The following is a 12,064-nucleotide window of genomic DNA, read 5'->3' as shown; positions in this document are numbered from 1 at the left end:
TAAGTTTCAATATAATCTTACATTGAGACAATGATTTCTTTAATTTAAACTAATTACATTTTGCGCATGAAATATTTACAAACGCGACTCTTACTTAACAAACAACCGTTTATTAATATAGTAACATAAGCTCTTTTATAAATACAATCTAATAAATCTAATAGTTGCAGTATTTCATTCACTATATAAATAACAATTATGTATCTCTATTAATAGATTTGGATACAAATGGATTATTCGTACATTTGTTGTCCGCTGTTTCTATTTAAACGTTCATGGCTTTGTTTCAAAAAAAAATACTCTTTCTTTCTCTCTCCCTACCTGTAATATAATTCTCTTCAGAATAGATCTTTAAAAATTAAAAAATTCATTCAAAAATTCATTAACAGTCTAGTATTGTAAGATTTCTTGTGCTAATTCTTCTATAAAAAAAGAAAAAAAAACTCGAAAGAAATAGATCAATGTTTCGTATCATGACAAATTCATAACAAATTCAAGACGACAAATTTTAATAAAGTTCTGGTTGCCTGCATTAAGACTAGAGTTTTTTTTTGTAAAAACATTCCCTCTGTTCGCACAAATAGTTTAGGAAAACACGTCCAGACATGCATTTGGTATTTCATTATTGGTATACGGTATTATGTGTTAGCTTTAACTATCATAACATGCACGGTCATGTTTTCCAAAACATTTAATGATTCTCTTAATGTTTCTTATAGTTCGCGTTACTTTTTAAATATGACGTAAGACTCGATACTTAGTTTAATGACTTTAAATATGCCGCATCGAACAGATCGAGCTCGTTCGTTAAATAGTTTGCCTTATTTCGTAATACTTTAGCGCTACTAGTTGCTTCCTCGAGTATTCGTATTGTATTTGCAATTTGCTTTAGGTCGGTATCCATTTCGGACGTTGTTTCGTCCACTAAATGGCACAGACGTGCAAAGGTACTAGATAGCTCTCTGTAATCGAACAAAAATTACGCTACAATCGATTCTGTACTGTCGATTCTGTAGTAGTAAAAACTCAAGACTTACTGTTGTACTTGATGACTACAATTCGCAGACGTGAGATCTACAATTAATTTCAATTTTTTCGTCGCATGAGATACGTATTGACGTTTAAATTCACGTTCCTTAGCTTTATTAGTCCACGTTAATCGCTCGTAAAGATACAAAGCACCGTATATAGCACCGGTTGCAGCTATAAGTCTCCAACCGATCGTTTTCAACATCTATAATAAGAAATTCTCAATAGAGAAAAGCTGTTCGGTATTTAGAGACATTTCACGAGGTATACTTACGAAACCAGCAACTATTAGACCCCCCATTGTACCCTGAGACGTTATAGACGCTATTGCAATTTTAGAAGCTAATGACCAATCGTCTGATCTCGATGGAAAGTTTGGGGTACCGGATACGAATTTTATAGAATCAACGCTTTCCGTGGGAGACATTATAGCAGGCGGTATCTGCGAATACGCAAATTAAATAATAGCTTCGCCATTATGCGAAAGATTCGTATCGTTTGATAAATTTTACTTACATCTTGTGGATAATTAGCCATAGCTAATTTGTTATTTTGCCTTCCTGCAAACCTATTAATTATAGCCGTAATGCCCCAAGAGAATCGAAACTCTAAATCTTCATGGAAATCCGCGCACAAATTATCGCAATTTAATCTGTAGAAAATCTCGAACGGTTCCCTTCTTGGTAAAATGTTCAATGACACTTGTTTTTTATTTTCTGGCAATAAGGTTGCCATTCTTTCCGTCATGTCTCTTTGCGAATTTTCTATATTCATCGCCAATGCGGTACTGAGTCTTGCTCTCAAGTTAGAACCTGCACGATCGCATAATTATTATTTATTATACGGGAAAGAAATGCGCAACAACGTAATTACCTAAGCCGTTTTCGACGTGCGTGTGAAGTTCCCGCTTATATACATTTAGAACTAATGGATCGGTATGAAATGGAACACTGAACTCGTCAATCAGTACAGACAGTCTGTGAATTTCTTCGCTCAGAGCCTTAGATACTCTCTGTTCTACATCCTCCACCATGTGGTGTATTTTATTCTTCATTTCTTGGGTCAACAGCATTAATTGTTGTTCCGTGAAATTTAATTTGTCATGGATCTCCCTTTTAACGCGTACTTGTTCTTTTTTCATGTTTTGCGTTCTATCTAATATTTCGTCTAACGTTTGTCGAATTTCCCTAAAAAGATCGTTCCTTTTTACATACCAGAAAGCAAACTTTTAAACGAAATCGAACAACCGATAGATTTCTTACGTGGAAATGTGTTTCCCACGTTGTGAATGCTGCTCGAACTTCGTTTTCACAGCAGACTTTGAGATACATTCCTCGAATTTTCGTTCGAAATCTTGAAATTCGAAGTAACGATTTTGGAATCCTTCTGCTAGCGCACCATCTGCGATAAAGTTACGAATGTGTTAAGTAATGCTCACATTTTTACGTGTAACATTTGCTAAAATTTATTTTACTATGAGCGGGCTGGCCACGTTGTTCTTGCATTCGAGCTTGGAGTGTCTCTTTCGCCGAAATAAAGAAAACGCGTTCCTCGGCGTCTTTCGGAGTGTAAACTTTCAATTCCCTTGCTAAGAAATCGACGGCGCGCTCTTGATGCTGCGCCCTCACCTATGCAGATGTTAAACGTAAATAAATACAATTTAGTATTAGCTTGCGAAACAATTCAAGAAGCAAAGAAGCACATTGCGAGTCTTCTTAATATTAAAAGCAGATCAGTTTCAAATATGATTTTGATATTAATTAATGTCTTTTCATGCTATAAAATTTGTGCACAATGTAAATTGCATAGTGACATCGTCGGTTCCATGTACAATGATGACGAAGTATAAATAATAAAAGAATTCGATTAAAAATCATAGATGATAAAGTTTACAAAACGGAGTAACTTACCTCCTTTTGCTCTTTGACCAGCTAAGAGATAAATGGGGTATTACGTGAATTATTTAAGTAAAGCTGCCACTGCATACAGCTTATGTATCAACGTATCTATATTTCAAAAATATTTTTCTTTTTCGAGCATACTAATGCGTAGTGAATTAAATTATTTAGGTGCGAAAAAATTTCGTGGTAAAGACCTTAATATGTAGTACCAGCTTTAATAATAATAAAGAACTTTACCTTGTAAGAAATTTGCTTTAATATTAAGAAATTACTTTCAAGAATATTTTTCCAATATAAATATATCATAATGCGATTTATAAAGCACTAGAGAATTTGCATTTATGTAATGTATACGACTTTGTAAAATATCTACCTGCTCGAAGAATTCTGGTTCTGAAGCAGAAGCGTCCCATCGATTATTCAGAATAAAAATATTAGGTTTGGACAATTTCGTAGACACTTTATGGAAAAAATTTTTTTCCTGTAATTACAGTATTACTTATATCTGTTATTCTTACATATAAACATAGCTTATGGACCGCGGAAAAAACCGCTGTCTCGGACAATTAATAACACTTACGGTAACCATTAAAGTAGATTCAGCATTGGCTACTAAAACAAATACATCTGCGTCCAAGCAGTGTTTGTCAATCCAGTCATCTAGGTTGGGTGTTACGTCCACTCCGGGACTGTCAACAAATACTACATCATCTCGCAATAATAAACATTTTTCTTTTGGCCAAAATATTCTTACTAAGTGACTTTCACATAATTTTTCTTTGCAAAGAGCATGACCTAATTGACCAACTGATTGAACAGGTTGTTTTTCAGTCGATCCTTCGGTGATGAGGTACGCCTCTCCATTATCTGATCCTTCAACTTGTAAAAAACAATTTGTCGTATGTCCTATGCCACTCGGTAAAATCTTATCGTGTAACATTGCATTGATAACTGTACTCTTTCCGTTGCTAGTCCTGCAACGCATACATTTAATTGCATTAATTTACATATCAACGCTGCTCGATGCTATTACAATTACATACCTTCCAAAAAACGCAACTTTCATGTGATCCCGCTTAAGCACATCCCTAATCGCCCGCACTTTATCGACATAGCTTGCGATTTTCTGCGCTTCTTCGATCGTAACTATATCGCGTTCACTTTGCAACGCTATAAAAGAAATTTTAGCTATAATCTAAAACTGTCTGCTATAATTTTCGTAGCGGATGTAAATAACAAAAATTATTTACATTTCATAAATCCCACAGTATCCTGCACATAGTCGTCTATTTCCACAAAGATGTCGTTGATCTTCTTCTTGGCTTTAACGAAAATCTGAAGGGGAGAATTATCGGATCTTATATCTGTCGATCTCAAGTGGCTGTCTCCTCCAATCATGGACATTGTACGATTGATGTAGGCAGCCATACTTCCTTATATGCTTATTACGTATACGATGTGTTTGGCAAAGTAAGAAAAAATACAGTGCAATACTTTAGACGGGACGTTGATGCAGTGCACAGCATGCAGGACCAACTGAAATCATAAAAAAGCAACAGTTAAACATTTTCTAATCACAACTTCAAACTACAAGGTTTAGTGTACAGTTCTCCTTTTATGTACAAACAAATATAATCACAAGATGTTTAATAAATATAAACAAAAACACATATACTAAGCAACATTGTAACGCTTTAAATTTCTTTGTACAATTTTAAAAATTAAATGTAAAAGAAAACAATATCATATAATAAACAACTTTCAATGTATTAACCCTTTGATTATGAACATGTATAGGTGCCCATTCGATCGTGTGCAGTACAAACTTATATGTTCAACATGTGAAGGTTTCTATGCCTGGTTGTTCACAATTGAAAGGTTTAATAATTAAATGTATCTGTATATAATACATTAAACTATTGGAATACTACATATTTTGTTTTCTAAACTCCATGGCTTCAACCAAAACAAAAGTCAATATATACATTTAAAATTTTTAGGGGATGTTCTATATGTATGTGATTAATTATATAGAATCTATCACACATAGTAAGCAATATGTAACAATTATGACAATGAGATAAAACCTTCTTGTCTTTAGTCATTGAAGTGTCCTTTGGTGCAATATAAATGAGACGTATCTTTGAATGCTTCTTTAGTCCAAATTTTCTAAAACAATTTATTACAATATCAATATCGAATACTTCCGTATTATTTCTAAATCTAACATAAAATTGGACTGATGTAATTTGTAACGCGTGTAGAAAAGAATTTACATTACATAAACTTCGATAAAATCATATGTACATTATATTATAGTTTGTATTTTTTTACCAACCGAATCGCTTAACTTATATCACTTATACGAATCGTGATATTTATAAATTCTGACAAATTGGTGCGTACGTTCCGTACAACGCGATTGCAACAGAATATTTTGCGTCTTTATATCTCATTTTTGCAATTAGAACATGCGTCGTCTTACGCGTTAATCAAGCAACGGATATCATTTACTTTTTATTCGTATACGCGTACACGAGGGAAACAAAATTTACGTAGTTGAAAAATTAAAAATATACTTTGGACCATTCGTCCGAAATGTAACCTGTGCAGCACCTCGAAATTTCGTCTAGTCTATAAGTTCTGGAATCTTACCAAATAATTACGGTTTCTGTAGTATCATATTTCGAATCGAATGTGGACTTAATTACGTATTAAAAATCTATAACATTTCGCAACTACAAAATATCTAATGCACTAATAATTAGATCGAAGTACACTAAAATAAGTTCATATGTGAACTGTTTCGTAGTGGTAGCAAACACGTGACACACGAACGAACGAGGGTCATTTTCATGTATCGGAGTAGCTTCTGTCGTTTTATTTACAAATAATTCTTTGATTTGAACGGAGTATATGTACAGTTACAAAATTTAAAATACCTCTGAAATGGTGAAAAAATTTATTCTTATACATTACTATTTCCAGAAAGATAATGATCCCACGCATGCATCATAGTTCGACTATTGTTACTATACGATCTCTTAAAATAATTGTAAACATATCCCCAGTCACCAGATCTTAATCCAATTTAGAATGAAGAGAAATAAAATTGAGACCGTGTAATCATAATTTTTAAATAAAATTAAAAGAAGATTGCAACAATATTTCATCTTGTTTCGTTAAAATTCAGTCTATGCCACGACGCTTACGAGTCGTCATTGGTGCAAAAGGTTGTACCACGAAGTATATAAAAGTAAAATTAATAATCATAACTTTGTAAATAGATTTATTAATGCACGTGCACGGTCAATTTTGTAATACTGAAATAAGTGTATTATTGTATTTTTTGATAAATCAAAAGAAATAGTTGATTTCATTTAAAAGTATTTTTGCAAATTATTTGTCAATATGTCCAAATAAAATATCTATTGTCTTTTCACACTTAAATATGTGCGTAAACGTTCATTTTTCCGCTATTTTTCATTATTAACATAGATGTATTTTGTGAATAACCGATAGGCTCAATAATTTTTGGCGCATCTACTAACAATATGGCGGATGTGTGACGTTATTCGACTCAATCTCATGAGGCATAATCCGGCGTGGCACACAGTGATCGATACTTTACTCAGTGATTAACATTAATTTTCATATTTTTAAGTATTTTTCATTGATGCAGTAACATGCATGGCGGATTCATACACTCTGTTAAAGTCCCGAGACTTTATAAATCTTCTGCTAAGGTCGTTCGAGACATCCGCGAGAAAGGTGGCAGTCTCAAATCGTTAATTTACGAAAAAAAACATCCTGTAAGTTGATCTATTATGGTCAAAAGTAAAATGACACGATCAAACATTAGAATAAATGTATGCGGTATTTAAGCACTCGTAATGCGTTGAATAATTCGATGGTCTTTTGGTTTTATGGCTACTTTAAGTTCACAGTAATCACGTGGTTTTCATGGGTTTTTTTTCTCAAATTACGTTAAAAGTATACATTCTGTTATATTTTCATTACAATTGAATCACGTTCGATTAAAATCATTAAAACTTAAATTTAACATTTTCAATTTTCGTTTCAATACAGAATGTGTCTGGGATGTACGCCTTGTCCCTCAACACATTAAACAAAGAGGAGCAATTAAATTTTCTTTTAACTGAAACCGGTATATTAACGAAAGAGCCACGTTTGGATCCATGGTTAGCAAAAGTTCTTATAACCGAATTGCTCTGGGGAAAAAAAGCCTTGAAAACCGATTGCAAACCTGCTCAAACCATACTTGCGTATCAGAAACAACTACAGCAGGCATTGTTCAAATTAGAAGTATTACCATCGCCTAACACAACAGGTAAAATAAGTTTCGTTTAATTACCAATAAATACGTATTATTTTTACAGAAATGGACCATTCCTGTATGGGGAAATTAATAATCCGATTGAGCCACGCAATTTGAGATATTTTAAATTATTTTTTTTGTAAGGGATATCGCGCATCCAGATTGATGGTTTTAATCATCCGCAACAACCGAATACTTACTAGCCGGCAAACTAGAATTAAAAAATTTCTGTCTTACGTGAATAAAAATCGGCAAAAGTCGAGCGAGAAAGAAACTTCTCACGATCAGAGTAAAGAAATACCAGTCATGAATCTTGTAAAAGTGCTAGGAACATTGTTCCTATATAGCGTCGCTATGTTCACGCTACCGTTCGCTGTATTTTTTGGGGTAGAGCATATTATGAAGGCAGAGTTCAATGCAGATAGATTCGTAACGAATTGCATTTCCGTGTTTGCTGCAGTAGTCACAGTAAACTTAATAATAGCTTGTTATGTTTATCAGGCACTTCACGAACCTGATAATGCTTCAGAGATTAGCGAAATTACAGATCAGCCTTCTAAAGAAAGTCTCAACAAGAAAGTTGATTAAACATAAACGATTATGAATGTAATAAAAATATATATTATATTTAAACTGCACATATATTGGCATTTAGGATATGTTAATAACATATTGATATGTATAATAAGTATATAGTAGAATGTAATTTATATATTTGTATATTTTTTTACTATTATTACCGTGTTGCGAAATCGATAATATCAGTATTGAAAACAATAATTCAATATGTATTTAAAAATAAATAGTTTAGCCAGAAAGCATGACTTTTACTTTATATCCATTAAAAAATTACGCACCTTCGTGTATCTGTTAAAGTTAGTCTGATTTTTTCAGTTCGAAAGCCAAGATACGTTCGTGTCAACACTTTATTGCTATCGGTAGAAAACGCAATATCTTGTTTTCAAGACGAGGGATGGTCACTTCTGCCGGAATGTCCGAATTATATGGCCCATCTTGCAGTCGTAAAAACTTTAACGAAGCCGAAGTTCATTCAAGATTTCCATATTCCTGAGTTATTTGTTTTTCCACCTGATACTAGTTTTCACAATCATTATGGGTACCAAAATGGAGAAATTATTTTACAAGACAAGGTAACATTTATTTTTCGTAGAAATTCGTCGTTCTTGTTACGGTCTTGTGTTCATTTTCGTTTAACTTTTGTTTTTTAGGCCAGTTGCATTCCAACGCAATTGTTAAATCCAGTACCTGGATCTGTAGTATTGGACATGTGTGCAGCTCCAGGAATGAAAACAACGCATTTAGCTATGCTTATGAAGAATAAGGGGTACGAATTCCCTAATTAACTATGATTTCTTTATAAATAGTACTTCAAATTTGACGAAACGCTATGTTTATAGGAAAATTTATGCGGTAGAGCTCATGGAACAGAGATACGAGACTTTGTGTGAACAAGTAAAAATAACAAACTCCACTTGCGTGGAAATTCGTAACGACGACTCGATGATTATCGAGGCGGTTGATTATCCCGGCGTGGAATATATCCTAGTTGATCCAAGTTGTTCTGGCTCAGGTAAAATATTTGTCGTATTTATTAAAATACAAACGATTTAAAATGTAAAATAAATTAAATGTTTCACCGTAGGTATGGCGGAAAGACAGTTGGTTAAAGACGCAAAATGTTCACCGCAGCGCCTCAAACAATTGCAAGCAGTTCAAGTATTTCTTTTGCGACATGCACTTTTAAATTTCCCAAACGTAAAAAGAGTTGTTTATAGTACATGCTCCATTTATCCAGAAGAAAACGAGCAAGTTATAGATGAAATTATCAAAGACGTTAGAAATGCTTATACGCTCGTATCTATTAAGGACATGTTCGGTGAAAATTGGAACAATTACAGCTCGAAGAAATATAAATGTTCGGACAAGTGTCTTTACGCTAACTTTGAATCAGATATGTGCAACGGTTTCTTTGTCGCGGTGTTCGAACGGAACTTTAATGTACCTTTGCCGACGTACAACAAGCGCAACGGAAGTCAACCAATAAAGAAAGAACCGTCGGATGAGATGAATCAATTGGACACCGTGGATTCGAAAAAAGTAGGCGAAACACGGAAACGGAAGAAGCGTGGTAAAAAGAATACCGCGAATAAATTGCAAAATAATTCCAAGGAAGAAAGTGGTTTGGACGGGTCCTCCAATTCGATTCAGTTCCTCGGCGAAGTTCAAACCAACGATAAGGAAAACAACGACGAACCGCCGTTAAAGAAAAAACACGTTCGCAAGAATAAGAAACAATTAAACGAAGAACCGCATAGAGCTAACCGAAAAGAAGTTGAAGTACAAAAAACGAAGAAGCAGTGAGAATCGAGAATCGCTAAGACAAGATCATTTTCGACGTTGTGAAAAATGCATTGCAACTTTTTATATCGAATCAACAGAAGCAACGAATATATATCTTGTTATAAGTGTATTTTTAATTAATCCTTACTACCGCGGAATCTCTTCTTTGCCCTTTCATTTTTCCCTATTCGCCGTTTCTTTGCGCGACACTCGGCTATTTTTGCTGTTGTTTCGGATAAGATCGGCACCTCTTATCAGCGGTGTCGCACAACTTCCACGTTTTGACCACGACACGAAATCCCCAGCACGCACGGCATCGGAGGTCCAAGAGGGCTGTGTCCTTCGTGCGAGCTACGCGACGAAGGTCTGCAGGAACTTTCGCGTATCGTCTGAAACTTAAAAGAAGAACTATTCCTTAAACGTACCACTAATTTTATTTCATGGTCGATTCTACTATAGTTCTTGGATTTTACGTTTAGCAGAAGAAGCGTTTAAATATTAAGAGCGATTGCAACGAATTCGTGTTAGCGTTTAATTTGATATTACACAATTTTTCATGGGCCGGCGACACGGAAAGGTCTCGTTTCGAACATAAAAATCTGCTGACAAATATCATCGCGAGTGTTGGGCCGGAGGATATCGTTGAAACGTACCTGATAATCCTTATGATGTATGTACATGATGTTTCCTTGATGCGCGATGAAAAATATTCCTTTGCCACGTACCATGCTTATCTCGGTTCACAACGAAATGCATTCCGCATTAATAGTTCTACGCTTTGTCGCTCTGACGTACAAGGTCTTGGATATCTTTTGATAAACGCCGCCGGTGTTTCAGATCATAGCTGATAACCATGTCTTATGGATCGTTGTAATATTCAGTGATAGCGCGGTAATGATAATTATACGGGTAAAGGCTGCATGCTTAAGTCGTTAATGGGTAATCGGTATATAAGTACGGTAGTAAATTAATCTTGTGTTTTTGGAATTTGAATAAATGACTCTATATGTTAAATTGGCCTTACGTAGGACAATTAAACAATTGCAAAGTTCAATAGCCGAAGATTCGTTCTGTTTCAAGAATCGATTACATAGTTTCCATTTTGTTTTAAAGCCCTCGAAACCAGTGAGGCGTCCTGTATAATGAAAAATGAAGATTATAGAAACGGAGGATAGCGATGATAGTAGTTTAGGAACAGGCTAGACAACCGTGAGGCGTGGGGCGTGGCTTAAGTTAACAAATGATACTACTGGCAACGTATGTTTCGTTTCAAAACGCATAGTATGGTATTTGCATCTGAAAAATAAAAAAAAAATATATATATGTAAAACGACTAAAATCATACTGGAGTTTATCACAATAAAAGTCCAATTTAGTAGCTGATAACAATTTTTGTTTTTTCAGGTTTCCTTTACCCTTGTCTCGGGACGTCCCTGCGTCTTAGGGTAGCGATCGCGAGTACTATACTGTGTATGGGAAACCTATAAAAATTGAGAGCACACATACATAAATACATACATAAACATAATAAAAAGACTTTAAGTACTTATTGCTCTTTACGCCCGTCCGTGTTTGCTTAATAACGAGCGACGATTAAATTCAGAATTTTAAGCACGCACCTTCGTGACGTATACGAGATGAGGGGTGGGAGAGGGGCGGGGGGGGGGGGGGGTGTAGTGAAGGGGGAGAAGAAATGAAACCTCGGATATCGTTGAGACTTGCTTATCTTCATCGGTCACGACGCTTTATGGCGCCTTCCGAGTTAGAAAAGAAAAAGAGCGATCAGGCACAAGCTTTCGGCCAACGGCCCCTTCCAACTTCACCGCAAAGTCGATACCAAAAGGAAAATGTCCGTTCGAGAGATTTTCGATATTCCAGAGAAATTGCTAAAAAGTGTTTTACAAAATTGCAAGCACGTAACGCGAATGAGATTTAGGTCTGGTCACTCTAATCGCATTTACCCCAAATTTTATTATTTACTTGTACATGGTATTGTTAGATTTTTCACTCGTTTGGAGTCACTGTTCAGCATAAGTTCACGGTACACGTGGACTTGGCAAGAAATTAACGCCACACGTTCGCGTAAACCCTACTCTTCTTTTTCCTAATGGCCCTCCTCCTCCCCCTCACCTGAACTCGGGTATCGGTACTTTCGTGACACGAAACTCGTTGACCTCTTTGGTCATTTCGTGGACTTCCCGGAGCCGGCGTAGATCCCCAGCACGACAACGCTGATTTGTGAATAAGTTTTTTACCCGTAGCTAAGAAAAATCACGTTCCCCATTCGAGGAAGAATATCGTTCTTACTGGAGTCTTTTGGCAATACGTTTATAGTATTATTATACATTTCCAATTCTTTCAAATTACCTTCTATGTTTATCTTATCTAATCTCTTGCGCTGGAAAGATGTGCTATGCACGTCGCTTGTTATGTG

At 35.2% G+C, this 12,064-nt stretch overlaps 2 protein-coding genes and 1 long non-coding RNA gene across 8 annotated transcripts; 1 reads left to right on the top strand and 2 right to left on the bottom strand.

Moving 5' to 3' along the window:
- Window positions 1-90: 90 nt before the first annotated feature.
- Window positions 91-5,771, bottom strand: Marf (Mitochondrial assembly regulatory factor). Of its 5 annotated transcripts, none has more exons than XM_076777344.1 (14): window positions 5,586-5,771; window positions 5,018-5,099; window positions 4,181-4,466; window positions 3,974-4,100; window positions 3,511-3,904; window positions 3,304-3,411; window positions 2,940-2,960; window positions 2,504-2,657; window positions 2,292-2,430; window positions 1,903-2,216; window positions 1,546-1,841; window positions 1,304-1,471; window positions 1,038-1,234; window positions 91-962 (listed from the first exon to the last, which is right to left on the bottom strand). In XM_076777344.1, exons 3-14 carry the CDS (start codon window positions 4,356-4,358, stop codon window positions 758-760), a joined length of 2,301 nt encoding a protein of 766 aa, XP_076633459.1. In that variant the 5' UTR covers window positions 4,359-4,466; window positions 5,018-5,099; window positions 5,586-5,771; the 3' UTR covers window positions 91-757. The 5 variants fall into 5 exon arrangements, with proteins under 5 accessions (XP_076633459.1, XP_076633460.1, XP_076633458.1 ...); XM_076777345.1 differs by lacking the exon at window positions 5,586-5,771 and adding an exon at window positions 5,269-5,501; XM_076777343.1 differs by lacking the exon at window positions 5,018-5,099.
- Window positions 5,772-6,484: 713 nt separating this feature from the next.
- Window positions 6,485-9,760, top strand: Nsun5 (Nop2/Sun-like domain containing protein 5). Its single transcript, XM_076777514.1, has 6 exons — window positions 6,485-6,742; window positions 7,020-7,281; window positions 8,164-8,420; window positions 8,499-8,614; window positions 8,688-8,860; window positions 8,933-9,760. The coding sequence occupies exons 1-6, from the start codon at window positions 6,617-6,619 to the stop codon at window positions 9,649-9,651; spliced, it is 1,653 nt and encodes a 550-aa protein (XP_076633629.1). The 5' UTR covers window positions 6,485-6,616; the 3' UTR covers window positions 9,652-9,760.
- Window positions 9,761-9,884: 124 nt separating this feature from the next.
- On the bottom strand, window positions 9,885-11,666 carry LOC143347892 (uncharacterized). Of its 2 annotated transcripts, none has more exons than XR_013080675.1 (2): window positions 10,284-11,666; window positions 9,885-10,019 (listed from the first exon to the last, which is right to left on the bottom strand). It is a non-coding gene; the product is annotated as an uncharacterized LOC143347892 (long non-coding RNA). The 2 variants fall into 2 exon arrangements; XR_013080676.1 differs by having other exon boundaries at window positions 9,898-10,019; window positions 10,104-11,666.
- Window positions 11,667-12,064: the final 398 nt, after the last annotated feature.

Source organism: Colletes latitarsis, chromosome 11 (assembly GCF_051014445.1).
Source record: "Colletes latitarsis isolate SP2378_abdomen chromosome 11, iyColLati1, whole genome shotgun sequence".
Lineage (NCBI taxonomy): Eukaryota > Metazoa > Arthropoda > Insecta > Hymenoptera > Colletidae > Colletes > Colletes latitarsis.
This window is presented reverse-complemented; position numbering and strand designations above follow the sequence as displayed.

Excerpts from the sequence above, each read along its gene's own strand:
- Marf (XM_076777344.1), bottom strand. The coding sequence starts at position 4,358 with ATGGCTGCCTACATCAATCGTACAATGTCCATGATTGGAGGAGACAGC. Across the intron at positions 2,658-2,939 it reads TGGTCAAAGAGCAAAAGGAG|GTGAGGGCGCAGCATCAAGA; the intron begins GTAAGTTACTCC and ends ACATCTGCATAG. Across the intron at positions 1,842-1,902 it reads GCACGTCGAAAACGGCTTAG|GTTCTAACTTGAGAGCAAGA; the intron begins GTAATTACGTTG and ends GCGATCGTGCAG.
- Nsun5 (XM_076777514.1), top strand. The coding sequence starts at position 6,617 with ATGCATGGCGGATTCATACACTCTGTTAAAGTCCCGAGACTTTATAAA. Across the intron at positions 7,282-8,163 it reads ACCATCGCCTAACACAACAG|TTCGAAAGCCAAGATACGTT; the intron begins GTAAAATAAGTT and ends TGATTTTTTCAG. Across the intron at positions 8,615-8,687 it reads ATGCTTATGAAGAATAAGGG|GAAAATTTATGCGGTAGAGC; the intron begins GTACGAATTCCC and ends CTATGTTTATAG.